Source organism: Thamnophis sirtalis, unplaced genomic scaffold, assembly GCF_051295495.1.
Source record: "Thamnophis sirtalis isolate CommonGarterSnake01/CBP01778 unplaced genomic scaffold, rThaSir2_p1.2 scaffold_1, whole genome shotgun sequence".
In the NCBI taxonomy this organism is placed as follows: domain Eukaryota; kingdom Metazoa; phylum Chordata; class Lepidosauria; order Squamata; family Natricidae; genus Thamnophis; species Thamnophis sirtalis.
Genome location: NW_028261381.1, coordinates 29,513,584 through 29,526,829, shown reverse-complemented (window position 1 = coordinate 29,526,829; position 13,246 = coordinate 29,513,584). Strand labels below are relative to the sequence as shown.

Sequence of the window (13,246 nt, the reverse complement as noted above, 5' to 3'; positions counted from 1 at the left end):
ATCATTATTATCATCCTTACATTAAGGTATTATTTATTTTACTTTTATCCCACATTTATTTTTGTTTACAACTACAGTAACTCAAGGCGGCAAACAAATTAATATTCCTTCTTCCTCCTATTTTCCCCCAATAATAACCATGAAAGAGACGGACTGTTCCAAAGTCACCCAGCCAGCTTTCATGCATAAGGTGGGTCTAAAACTCACAGTCTCCTCGTTCCCAAGCTAGCATTTTAAGCACTAGAACAAACTGGAGGTAGGCAATTAAAAAATGTGAAAAATAATAAAGATATATGCTATGAAGGCTCTGTATAGCAGAACCATAATAAAAAGCATCTTACTTATAAAGTTGTCTTCCTCCTGGAGTACTATTAAATTCATTACTAATAAAGTATCTGTGAAATAAGCAAAGGGATTATAGATGGATTAATACATCATCTTAATAATCATTTAGATTATTGTAATAAAAATTTCCTAGGACAATAATACAGAAGTTCAATTCTACATGAGTCTCTAAACTGGGAAAGACATTATGCTACCACAAAAAATGGAAAGTATCTCATTATACAGACAAAGAAGAACACTTATTGTAATGTGAATTTTTAATCTTATAAGTTACTCAAAGTTGTTGGGCAGCGATATAAATGTGTTAAATAAGGGAGAAACAAGTGCAATTATTACTTAATAGACAACTGCCAGCATAGACCTCTACTTCTGAATATCCATTTTCCCCCTGAATATGCAGAGTACTTTTAGAGAATATATTATGTATTTAGAAGCTATAATAAATAAATATTAAATCATAGGAATGTATTCAACAATTCTAATATGCTTTCTGTGGAACATCTCATCATGAGAAAATATAATAGGTGACTGACTTGTAGGAAACAAATTGGTGAAACATTGCAGGATTTATTTCTTAAGTAGCTACAATCTGTTGTTGATTTTGTTTAGATTTGTATGCAATGGGGAGAGGTAGCATGTTTATACTACATTATTGCACTTTATGCTTGCTTTGTATTACATCTACAGATTTTATATGTGTGTGCTTGAGAGACCGCCTACTGCCAATTACCTCCACTAGACCGATACGATCGCATAGATTAGGCCTCCTCCGAATTCCATCATCCAGCCAGTGTAGACTGGCAACTACCCGGAGGAGAGCCTTCTCGGTGGCTGCTCCGACCCTCTGGAACGAACTCCCCGTGGAGATCCGGACCCTCACCACCCTCCAGTCCTTCCGCGCCGCTCTAAAGATCTGGCTGTCCCGGCTGGCCTGGGGTTAAGATTCTAACCCCACTCGAATTGTGTGACTGTTGTGTTTTCTTTTTAATATGTTGTATTGTCTTCATGTTGGAAAATTGTTTGTCCTCCCCCCCCCCTTTTTGAACTGTGAGCCGCCCTGAGTCCCCCCAGGGAAAAGGGCGGCATACAAATAAAGGGAAAATGAAATGAAATGAAATGCTTCTGTGTATATTTGTTATTCTTATTTGATGATGCAGTGTTGCATTTTCTGATTGCATTTCAATAAAGATAAAGTATTAACAGTGGGTCCTATGTAAAGAAAGCAGACATTGGGGGAAAGAGAATGGCATTTTCATAATCAAGGATAGAAGACAATGTACCTCAGTGCTATTCTATTGTAGAATATTACACATTGAGCACGGATTATTTTGACAGATAGGCTCCCAGTTCAACTAAAATTAGTGGCACTTGGGTCTTACTGAAATCTTAAAAGCTTAAATTAGTAATGATTAACTTGTCACATAGAATCCAGTGGGATGTAAAATAAAAACGTGCCTTAATGAGATTGGAATAGAAGATTTATATCTCAAAAATCATGAGATTTTGGCTTAACAAGAAGACATAAATGAAAGAAAAGGAAAGTCAGCACACTCAGTATAAAAGGCAAGGGAGCATAACATTGCCATGCTAAGCTTTCATTCAGTCTCAATTCTAATACAACAGACAAAAGCAGGACAAACAGAAAAGGCTATCTCTAAAAAGGTATGAGCCACACACATATTCAAAAGTTATCAATGGATACTTACAGGGTGTTATTTGTTAGAGCAGCTATATCGATTACTTCCCATTTTCCACTTGTAATAGGTTTAACGTTCTAAGTATAAGGATGAGATAAAACATGAATCTCCGTAAATATGTTACACATTCATACACAAAACAATTGTCATGGTTCCAAATAACAGCAATAGCAATAACCCTTAGACTTATATACTGCTTACAGTGCTTTTACTCTCTAAGCGGTTTTAAGAGTCAGTGTATTGCCCCCAACAATCTGGGTCCTTATTTTACCTACCTTGGAAGGATAGAAGGCTGAGTCAACCTTGCGCTGGTCAGATTTGAACTGCTGAACTGCAGCTAGCAGTCAGCTGAAGTAGCTTGTAGTACTGCACTCTAACCACTGCGCCACCTCGGCTCTTTTTAATGATCCCTGAGACTGGAACTCTTCTCGAAGATTCTCTTTATTGAGTACATCATACTGGCACATTAAAATGTGAAGCCAGTTCTAAATATTTCCTGTGGTTCAGTACAGTGGTGTATTTCAATTTATTTTACTACCGGTTCACTCGTGTGCATGTGTGCGCTCATGTGACGCTTCTGCGTAGAGGTGTCCAGGTGGGAGGGTGGAGCCTCCTGCCACCACCACTACTGGGTTCATCTGATCCGGGGTGAACCGGCAGAAACCTACCTCTGGTTCAGTATAATTAAGAGTACATGATTCCCTCCCCCCAAATGTCACAGGTCACATTGCCCAACTGGGTAAATGGAAAATTCTTCAGACAGTCCCCTCCTTTCTTGCTCAGTATTTGTTGAGATGGCCTTGGCTCTACCAGCCTCTGCCTGTGTTATGACTCTAGCACATTGTAGAGTGCTTCAGCCAGAGTCGTTTCAAAATTTGTCTGCAGCAAACTTTGATAACTCAAAAATGATAATATGTAAGTAAACACATTATCACAAAAAATGCTCTCATTATGTCTTATGCAAGAACATAAGCCATGGCACTGAGTAATGACATCATACAGGTGTCAATATTTGCCTCTCTTTGTCCTTCCTTATGAACAACCCTGCACAAATATAAAGAAACATGCACAAATACTCATTACTTACGCCTGCATTATCAATGTAGTGAATATGTTTATATCCTTGTGAATCACTCATAATTTTGTAGTAGCTAATTTTGTCAGAAGCAAAGTAAGGTTCCGATGGCTGAAACTGTGAAAAAGAACAATAAAATGGTTATAGGTGTAATGGTAAGTAAGTATTCTATTTCATAGGTTTATTAATTTTAACCACTCATAGAAATACATTGACTATTGCATTTTTGTTCAGGGATTATTATTATTTTATTTCCCAAAGGTCACGTTATTCCTAATGTTTTCAAAATGAATGAAACAAAAGCCATAGGTTTCTACTGTGGCATTGGCTGTTTTTACTTCAACATGAACATCAGCGAATTGCAATTACTTGGCTCTTTGACAATTCATTTTTCTGTACTGTTTATTTTCTTTTGTTGTTTTTGTAATATAAGAAATGGAAGGTAATTAATTAAAAAGGAAATCATAATGTAAGATTTGTTGACATATATAGACTTTGGAATATTTACAAAGCAATAAATAGTTTGAAGGAAGCAAAGAGAGGCCAACCCTCTAGCTCTGCCCAGTTTTGTGTTCTCAAATTCTGATACCTTAAAGTTCACAACCACTGAAATTTAACCAAAACATTCAGTTCAACTGTTTTATATTGAGTACGTTTACTTATGTTACTCTGCTGAGAACACTGGCTTGTCCAGTAGCTCTTCTGTAAACTGAATATATCATTGATTTAATACTATTCTGCTATTCCGTACATTCAACAGAAATCTTGGAGGGTTGCATCAGTGATCTTCAGCCCTTTTTGGCAGAAGACCTAGTTGTTCAATATTTTTATATCTGTACTACACAAAGAAATAGTCACTTTTTCTAATTTTTAAATTGTTGCTGTTATTGGTACTGTCAATCACTAATTATATTTATTAATGTTAGCTTTAAAGTCAACTTTTCTAAATAGCATATTAACAAATCGCAAGGAAATGAATTTGTTATTCATAGAAACCTATTTTTTTGAAAAAAGAAATTATATTTGAAGTGGCATAAATGAACCTATATGAAAGGATTTCAAACTTCCTCACCCAAGAATCTTAGAAAACGTCAAAAAGATCCTGCCAGAAGTCTTTTGCCTCACAGTTACCAGTATTACCATCTATCTTCCAAAATGTCCTTCACCTGTTACTCCCTAACCATGATCTCTGAAGATTAGATTCCCATTGTCTTACAGCAGGGCTGTCAAACTCGCGGCCCATGGCCCAGATGCATCACATGCTGGCCACGCCCACACCCAGTTTAGTGAAGGAGAAAAAACTTGTGATACATCATGTGATGACCCGAGTTTGACACCACTGTCTTACAGCCTTCTGATAAGTAAAAAGTAAAAAATTTCTATAATGCAACATAAAATGCTGTGTAGCATAAAGACATGATTAGGGTTTAGTCTTTTCCCTCCAATTTAGAAGACAGTTCCAATTACAAATATATAAATTTGAATAATAATAAATGAATATATGAACAACAAAATCACACTGAATTTTAAAAAAATGTCTCAAAAATATTTTTTTATCTCAGCAATAGGAAGATTTTCAAGTTACATATGAGCTCCTAAGAAATTAACAAAGAAAAAAAATCTTCAACTCAATCTGATATTGTACAAAATGTCCACAAAAATGGAAGTAAAAGAGAATACATCTTTTAATACAGAAAGACAAAAGAAATTAAATTCGAATGCAATATCTATTGAGGGCAGTTCCCTATTTTGAAGAAATAACTTGAATCCTGAAATGAAGTCCTATTATCTTATCCTTACACAGCCCCCACTTCTTAAGGTAATTCTGGCTGTTAATCAAAATATTCAAACTCACACATTCTTTGGCATTCAGAGTGGCGTGCTAGATGGCTGTTCAAAACAATATTAAAATAGTTTCTCCCTTATTTTTCATTGAGATGAAGACCTTTTTCTGCTTTCTTTTTTAAAAAGATTATGAACTGCACTTAAACTGTCTCAAAAAAATACGAATTGGGGAAATTAGTGCTAACCACAATCACTGCCATCTTCTTGTTCTATCAGAGGTGTAAATAAACTTCTCAATTGAAACTGGTTTTGTATTTGTCATCCTTTTGACACATCTATATCCCGTAGCTTGAATGGCTTAATCATCCGTAAGGAATCTTCAAATTGATTAGCACACCAACTTGAGTCAATGTGTCAATTCTTAGAGCAGGAGTGTCAAACTCAAGGCCCAGGGCTGGATTCGGCCCATGAGATGCTTAGATCTGGAAACGGTGAAGGACCAGTCTGTACCTCTGCCAGCAATAATGGAGCTTGGGAGGGTTGCATGTGCCCTTCCTGAGCTCTGTTTTTGCTGACATAGGGTTGCAGGAGGCCATCGCAGCCGAAATAGAGCTTAGGAGCCCATTTTTGCTGGCAGAGTGCTCAGTCCATCACACCCACCCTGGCCACACCCACCCCGGCCCCCCAAGGTCCAACACCAACTTGATGTGGCCTTAAATGAAATTGAGTTTGACACCCCTGTCTTAGAGCATGTAAGTAACCTTCAAGTGCATCTATGTCAGCAGTTTTAAGTTTGTCTTTGAGAATACTTTTAGGAATTGACAGATTTTTTTTCTGGAAGATATTTTGCCTGAGGAAAGCTATTTTGTTGATAAATGCAGAGAACATTTTTGCAATCAGTGTCACTATCTTACTTGAAGTTACTTGAATTTAAATTACTTGAATTTAATCTCATTAAATATTCCAACTGAGTAAAAACCATCTTTTTTCACGCTTCATAATTTACTGCAGACAACAAATTTATTTCAGTACAGTAGAACTCTAATACCCCATTTGAATAATTCCACAAAACATGTCAAGCAATTACCTTTAAAAAGCCATTAACATCCTCATAAAATCACCAGTGAACAAATTGCTCACTGTTATCTTATCAGAGCTGTTGGAACAATAGTTCATTCTTGGAATTGAGTTTGTTCTTATTTATTGCATTCAACAACAATTTAGAGTGTCATATACACTTAATCTTAAAAAACTTGGTAAAGAGATGAATTACAACTGAATAAAAAAAATCTTTTGGAACGTCTTTCTTCAAAAATGCCATACTATTATTGTTGTAATACATCTATCAATAATCAGCTAGGAGGAAACAAAATATGTATTTGTGTTTTTGTCTTTTTTAATGCACATTTTAAAATGTTTTGTTTTGTTTTTCTAAATTTTTTTTTGAAGTTTTTACTTGTAAAGAATAAGCATTCTAGCACCATTTCCACCAGTTGGCTAGTATTGATGGGAGTTGGAGATGTAGCTGAACAACACAAAGAGATCCATGTCCATCCAAATTATTTTATCGCTGGCTGTACCCATTTTTTATTCTATCCCAATCAAATTTTCAGGGACATTTAAAACAAGGGAAGTTTCAGGTAATATGTCTTATACAGTAATAAGATACCTTGTATTTTCTTGATGTAACTGACTTATCTGAGCATATATAAATCATAGTGGAACAAGCATGACAATAATAATGTTAACCTATTTTTTCCTATTTCTATAGTAGATTTATACTCCTCCTTTTTTTTCTTTCCTTTCCGTTTGCTTCACTGTTCACACCATACACAATCTGCTTATCACGTTGCTTCCTGAGATTTTATCGTGAAGAGCTAAAATGTGTTAGTTATATTAAGGTCTTTCTTTTCTGATCAGGTTTGACAGCAGAAGATACTAACTTCCATTATTTTGCAGGGTGGGTCTATATTTGATGCTTTAAAAAAAACATGACTCTTTTAAGCAAATGATAATGGGGGGGGGAAGCATTATTCCTACATATAGATTTAGTAATGTTATTGTACAGCTCCTTGTTCCTATAAACTTGTTCTCCTTTTAGAGGCAGAACCTGGCAATCTACTGACCATACAATATTCATTTTACAGCCCTGATTTATAACTATTTGTTTACAACAGCACTGAAATAAGTGACTTATAACTATTGCAGCATCCTCATGATAACAATATCAAAATTCAGGTGCTTGGCAACTGGCATGTATCTTTGATGGTTGCACTGTCCCAATGACATTGGATCACCATCTGTAACTTTCCCAACTGGTTTCTGACAAGCAAAGTCAATGGGGGAAACCATAATTGATCCCAAAGTTTCTGTTGCTAGGCAAGACAGTTGTTAAGTAAGTTTTGTCCCATTTTATAACTTTTCTTGCCACAGTTGTTAAGTTAATCACTGCATTGTTAACTTAGTAATATGGCTGTTGGGTAAATCTGGCTTCCCCATTGACTTCATTTGTCAGAAAGGTGATCACAAGGCAGTTGCTAAGCATCCACATTTTGATCACATGACCATGGGGATGTTGCAATGATTATCAGCATGGAAAATTTTCAAAAGTCACTTTTTTAGTGCTGTTATAACTTCAAATGGTCACTAAACAAATGTTTGTAAGCCGAGGATACCTCTATGTCCCCAAAATGTGAACAACTGCTAGTTGTAGGCATTAGATATGAAAACACTAGGTTCCACTTAATATAAGTAAAGGTAAAGATTCCCTTCATACATATGTGCTAGTCTTTCCCGACTCTAGGGGTTCTGCTCATCTCCATTTCAAAGCCAAAGAGCCAGCGCTTTCCAAAGACGTCTCCGTGGTCATGTGGCCGGAATGACTAAATGCCAAAGGTGCATGGAACGCTGTTACCTTCCCCCCAAGGTGATCCCTATTTTTCTACTTGCATTTTTACATGCTTTCAAACTGCTAGGTTGGCAGAAGCTGGGACAAGTAATGGGAGCTCACTCTGTTACGCGGTGCTAGAGATTCGAACCGCTAAACTGCCGACCTTTCTGATCTACAAGTTCAGCATCTTAGCCACTACTTTTTAACTTAATATGTCAACCACAAAAAGATAATCTGAAAGATGAAATCAGAAATATCAATGTTTGCTGAATCCACACAAATTGCCAATGTCAGAATGAATAGCCAAATCAGCAAATAATAATTTACATTAATTTCATTAACACGAAGTCCTAGCAATAGTTCCATTCTTCTAAAGATAAATGGATATGATGATATCCCACAAAAAATAAAGTTGCTATCAAGTTTCAACTTTTTCAGTCCTCTTGTAATAACTGATTAAAACTACTTATAATGTGACAACTCCTTGCACAATGTTTGGTTCTTTGACTACTGTTTGAAGAGAATGAGAAAAGACTGCAATGACATTATATATCACACATCCTTTTTAAAAATTAGGGATTGCAAGACAGAAATGTGAGAGAGATGTGGGTTCCATATGACCTGCAAAATATAACAAAGACTATAACGAAGACTTGGTTACAGGGTTAATTAAAAAGTTGAGAAGTCAGTGTATTTCACACATCAGGGGGTGGGAGTATAATTGCAATTCCAAATGGCCTTGAAAAAAATCCTCAACATTCCACATGGGAAAAAAAGTTATTAAGAGCTAACTTTGTGTCTATATAGTAAACTATACATTGCAAAATAATAACATACAGTATTGTTCAGATTGTTTATTGGCCCAGTGCTTTTAAGAAGCAACATGGAAATAGAAGGTCTAATTGTATTCAACCAATTGTTTTTCCTGCCCTGAAACCCACATATACACATGCTAACAAATATTTATAACACTGTTCCAAGCTTGTCTTTATCTTACTAATATGGGGCTAGAATCTGGCAAGGAAGGAAAGAGTATAGATGCTTCTGATAGAAAACAGCTGCCGGGTACAATGAAATGCTTCATTTCCTCACTGTAAGATATCTCTTTAGCTATGCTCCCTCTGTAGGAACGGATGCTTGGCTGCCATGCAACATATAAGTTGATCCTTAAATCACTGTACTTACTCTGCCAACCCAGCCAGTTTTACTTTCTTCACGACGCTCCTGAGGAAAAAGAGAAAGATCTTCATTGTTTTAGTAATCTCTGTCTGTTAATCTAGCTCTTCTCTCTTTCAAGATTAATGTCAATATTTACAAAATTTTCTGCAAATAGATGGCTTTTTTATTGATTGATTGATTCACTACCCCACTCCCAAGACTTAGGGAATTACAATACCCAAACAAAAACATGCATATAAGTACGTAAAACCTATCCAAATAAATATCAGCAGCCCAATCATCTTAAATTTATTAAAAACAACATTATAAAAGGCAATGCCTATTTTAAACATACCCGTTAGTTTTGCATGACCCATTAGGTATATGAAAGAGGCAGTCCTTTTAGTAGACAGGAAACAAGCTATGTTTTTTAAATAGCAATAGCACTTAGACTTATATACTGCTTCACAGTGCTTTACAGTCCTCCTAAGTGGTTTACAGAGTCAGCATTATGCCCCCAACAATCTCGGTCCTCATTTTACCTACTTTGGAAGGATGGAAGGCTGAGTCAACCTTAAGCCAGTGAGAACTGAACTGCCAAATTACAGTCAGCCAGCAGTCAGTAGTAGTTGCCTGCACTACCACATTCTGACCACTGTGCCACCATGAATACAGAAACCAGCATTCTGAATTCAACTCAGAAACCTATTCATATCCAATGAAACAACCAGAGAATCAGGATTATAGCAGGTGCTTACCTGCTAATATCTTGGCCATTACATTTTGTACCAAACACAGTTTCCAAGTAGTTTTCAAAATAAGGCCCATGCAGGGCATGATACAGAGTCTAGGGGATGAGGGTGAACATCTCTGCTGCCAGGTCTTATTTATAGTGCCGGGTTGAACCATGGGGGTCCTGATAATTTCTGACCTTGATTGTTTTCTTGCAGGTATTTCATTAGTAAGGAGCATCATCAAGTAGTAACAGTGATGTTAACTAGTTGGGTAATGAAACATGTGCAAGAAAACAATGAAGCTCAGAGAGGACTCCACAAATCTGCCTCTCCCGTTCCCAAGTCACGTTTTCCCAAGCATCTCTCCACCAACTCCATTATTTACCCCACCTACCATTCATTCCCTATTAACAAAAAAGGATATAATTGTTTGCTTGCACTGTCAAGCTAATCTTCACCCTTCAACCTCTACAACCTCTAAGAGCTGCAGTGGTACAGTGGTTTGAATGTAGTACTTCAGGCCACTTCTGCTGTCTGCCAGCAGTTTAGTAGTTTGAGTCTTATCCGGCTCAAGGTTGACTCAGCCTTCCATCCTTCCGAGGTTGGTAAAATGAGGACCCAGATTGTTGAGGGAAATAGGCTGACTCTATAAAACATTTAGGGAGGGCTGGAAAGCACTGTGAAGCAGTATATAAGTCTAAGTGCTATTGCTATTTAAAAAACATAGCTTGTTTCCTGTCTACTAAAAGGACTGCCTCTTTCATATACCTAATGGGTCATATACCTATATGAGTCTACGTTCTATTGCTATTGTTACAATCCAACTTCACTCATACCTTTGGGCACTGCCATTTATCACTAGAGTAATCACAGATGGTGAGCATAGAAAAGTTTTGAATCCTGTTAAGCCACTGCAGACAAAGTATTTCATCAGTCACCCATGTTACAACACTCAAGTAGTGATCCCTGGAGATAAAGAGATAAAGATAAAGATAAAGAGAAAGAGATAGAGAGATAGAGAGATAGAGAGATAGAGAGATAGATAGATAGATAGATAGATAGAGAGAGAGAGAGAGAGAGAGAGAGAGAGAGAGAGAGAGAGAGAGAGAGAGAGAGACTATATTAATATTTGTACATTTGTTTTTATGTTTGAAAAATATGTTCAAATATAGAAGCTGATATGGCTCATCCTGGCTTATAATATCCTTTATATTTTATAACATATAATAAACTACTCAAATAATTCAGCTTATATATTTCTCTTCACATATTCAAGTTTTGTCACTAGGATATAAAAAAAACTTTTACAGTGTTTTAGTTTGGACAATTAATTATGTGTATATCCTATTATTTGCCCTCCAGAATCTTCTTGGACTTGGGCAGTTTTAATAAATATGATTAAAAAAAATGAATGATCCAGCTGAGTACACATTGAAAAAAAAATCCAGTATTTATAAATGAAGTCTCCACAGGATTTTTAATGTAATAAATGAATGTTTTTTAAAATCTTATTACTCAATAATTATAAAATAATTACAATAATAATCTGCAACATTCACCAGAACAAAGTATATTACTTGGACTTACCCTGATGTTATACTAGACGGTGCAACAATTTCTGAGATATTTTTTGTGGAAAGGGCTTCAATATTGACAACAAATAGTTTTATTGTTGGATTTATAGCACCTGCCTGGATAAAATTAAAACATATTAAAACAGATTCTGTCCAAATGGCAATGCTAATTAGAAAATTACAAAGGCTTAGCTTTTAAAGCTCAACATGAAATGTAAGAAAAATTTGTTTATATATATTTTTTAAATTAATTTGTGTTTTATAGAGGTTCATAGCTAAAAATTTGAAGGCCAGTACTAAACATAATGTAATTTTTCTACATTAGTAAAAGCAGCCAATTCAGGATACATTATGACCACCCATATTTTGTGAATGATTATTCTTTTAGAGATCAATGTAACATTAACTCCTAATCACATGACATAGTGAAAATTTCTATTATAGAAAATGATTTTCTATTTTCAGATTAAGACTAAAAACACTAAACATACCCCTCAAAATAAATTAGAATTTCATACATTAGTCGTAGTCCATTATTAATTTAATCTCTGAAAATGAGCCTAGCTTTGAACTATTAATATATTTAATCTAATTTAGATTGCTGCCCATCACACAGATATTTAAAACTGTTAATATTCAATTATTAAAAAGCATTTTTAAAAAGCTACATGAACAGTGTTAAAACAAAGAATATATACAACGGGTGTTAATGGAGCCACCTCACTGGTTCACCCGTCCCTGTGGGGATTCCCAGGCATGCTGGCATAAAAAGGCTTTGAGGGAACTTTGGAAGCTCATAAGAGCTTCAGTGGGGAGAACATCCTCAATGTAGGCACCACACAAAGGAGGAACCGTCATCCTCCTATGTCAGAGAACATGCAAAAGAACAACTGATGTATCTGTTCCATACCCAGGTCCATAATCTGACTGAAAAGGATCCAGATAATCTGCTTAATCCATGGTCCTTAAAGGTAAAGGTTCCCCTCGCACATATGTGCTAGTCATTCCCGACTTTAGGGGGTCCGTTTCAAAGGCGAAGAGCCAGCGCTGTCCGATGATGTCCCCGTGGTCATGTGTCATGACTAATGGCCGAAGGTGCACAGAACGCTGTTGCCTTCCCACCAAAGGTGGTCCCTATTTTTCTACTTGCATTTTTACCTGCTTTTGAACTGCTAGGTTGCCAGAAGCTGGGACAAGTAACGGGAGCTCACTCCGTTACACGGCGCTAGGGATTTGAACCGCTGAACTGCTGACCTTTCTGATCGAAAAGCCCAGCGTCTTAACCACTGAGCCACTGTGTCCCATGGTCCTTTAAAGATCCTTTGAAGATGCTGCACAACCACCTTCTTAATCACCCTCCTCAAAAAGAATACACTGAGCAAAAATTGTCCAGTATTAAGAGGTCCAATGATGGGGTCTTGAAGAGGTGGTGGATAAAGCTTCCTTAACAGGCAAAGGAAAAAAACTCCTCACTCAAAGAAGAATTCACCACCACTAAAATTCACTCACATGCCATACCCCAGGAGGTGGCTTAGATCTAAAGAGAATGTGGCTTAGCTCACGTCTCTGTCTACTTCCTCAGCTCCAACAGGCTCAAACCATTCCCAGATAACTGGGCAAGATTTAACTCTAGGCATCTCCTCTGGTCCTTCAATAAGGCCAGTGTCAAACTGCAAGTGAATCTAAAATGCTGAGCCATTTCCTTCACACATCCTTGACAAAGTTTCCTAGCACCCCCTTACACAGGAGGTGAAATAGGGCTGCATATGACAATCTGCGGATGCAATAAGAGTGGGAAAATATTGCTGCTTTGCCATCGTAGTGCCACAAGGCCTTAAAAGTGATTCTAGCCCATATTCAATCAAGCTCCTTCTTTGTTGAATTTAGTGGCACTCTAGTTCATGAGTACACAACCCACAGTCCATGGCATTCCAACAACCTGCCCATCTGTGTGATGCAGGCAACACACAAAACTGTGCCCCCTCCAG

General features: G+C 36.7%; 1 protein-coding gene across 1 annotated transcript in view; it reads right to left on the bottom strand.

Moving 5' to 3' along the window:
- The window catches only part of DPP4 (dipeptidyl peptidase 4), a 73,474-nt gene that overhangs the window by 35,484 nt on the left and 24,744 nt on the right, over positions 1–13,246 (bottom strand). Inside the window, exons 10-15 of the mRNA XM_087709758.1 lie at positions 11,272–11,375; positions 10,521–10,650; positions 8,978–9,016; positions 3,130–3,234; positions 2,052–2,119; positions 342–395 (exon numbers count right to left, since the gene is read on the bottom strand). Of these exons, the coding sequence (XP_087565884.1) occupies positions 342–395; positions 2,052–2,119; positions 3,130–3,234; positions 8,978–9,016; positions 10,521–10,650; positions 11,272–11,375 (500 nt within the window). The remainder of the gene's footprint in view (positions 1–341; positions 396–2,051; positions 2,120–3,129; positions 3,235–8,977; positions 9,017–10,520; positions 10,651–11,271; positions 11,376–13,246) is intronic.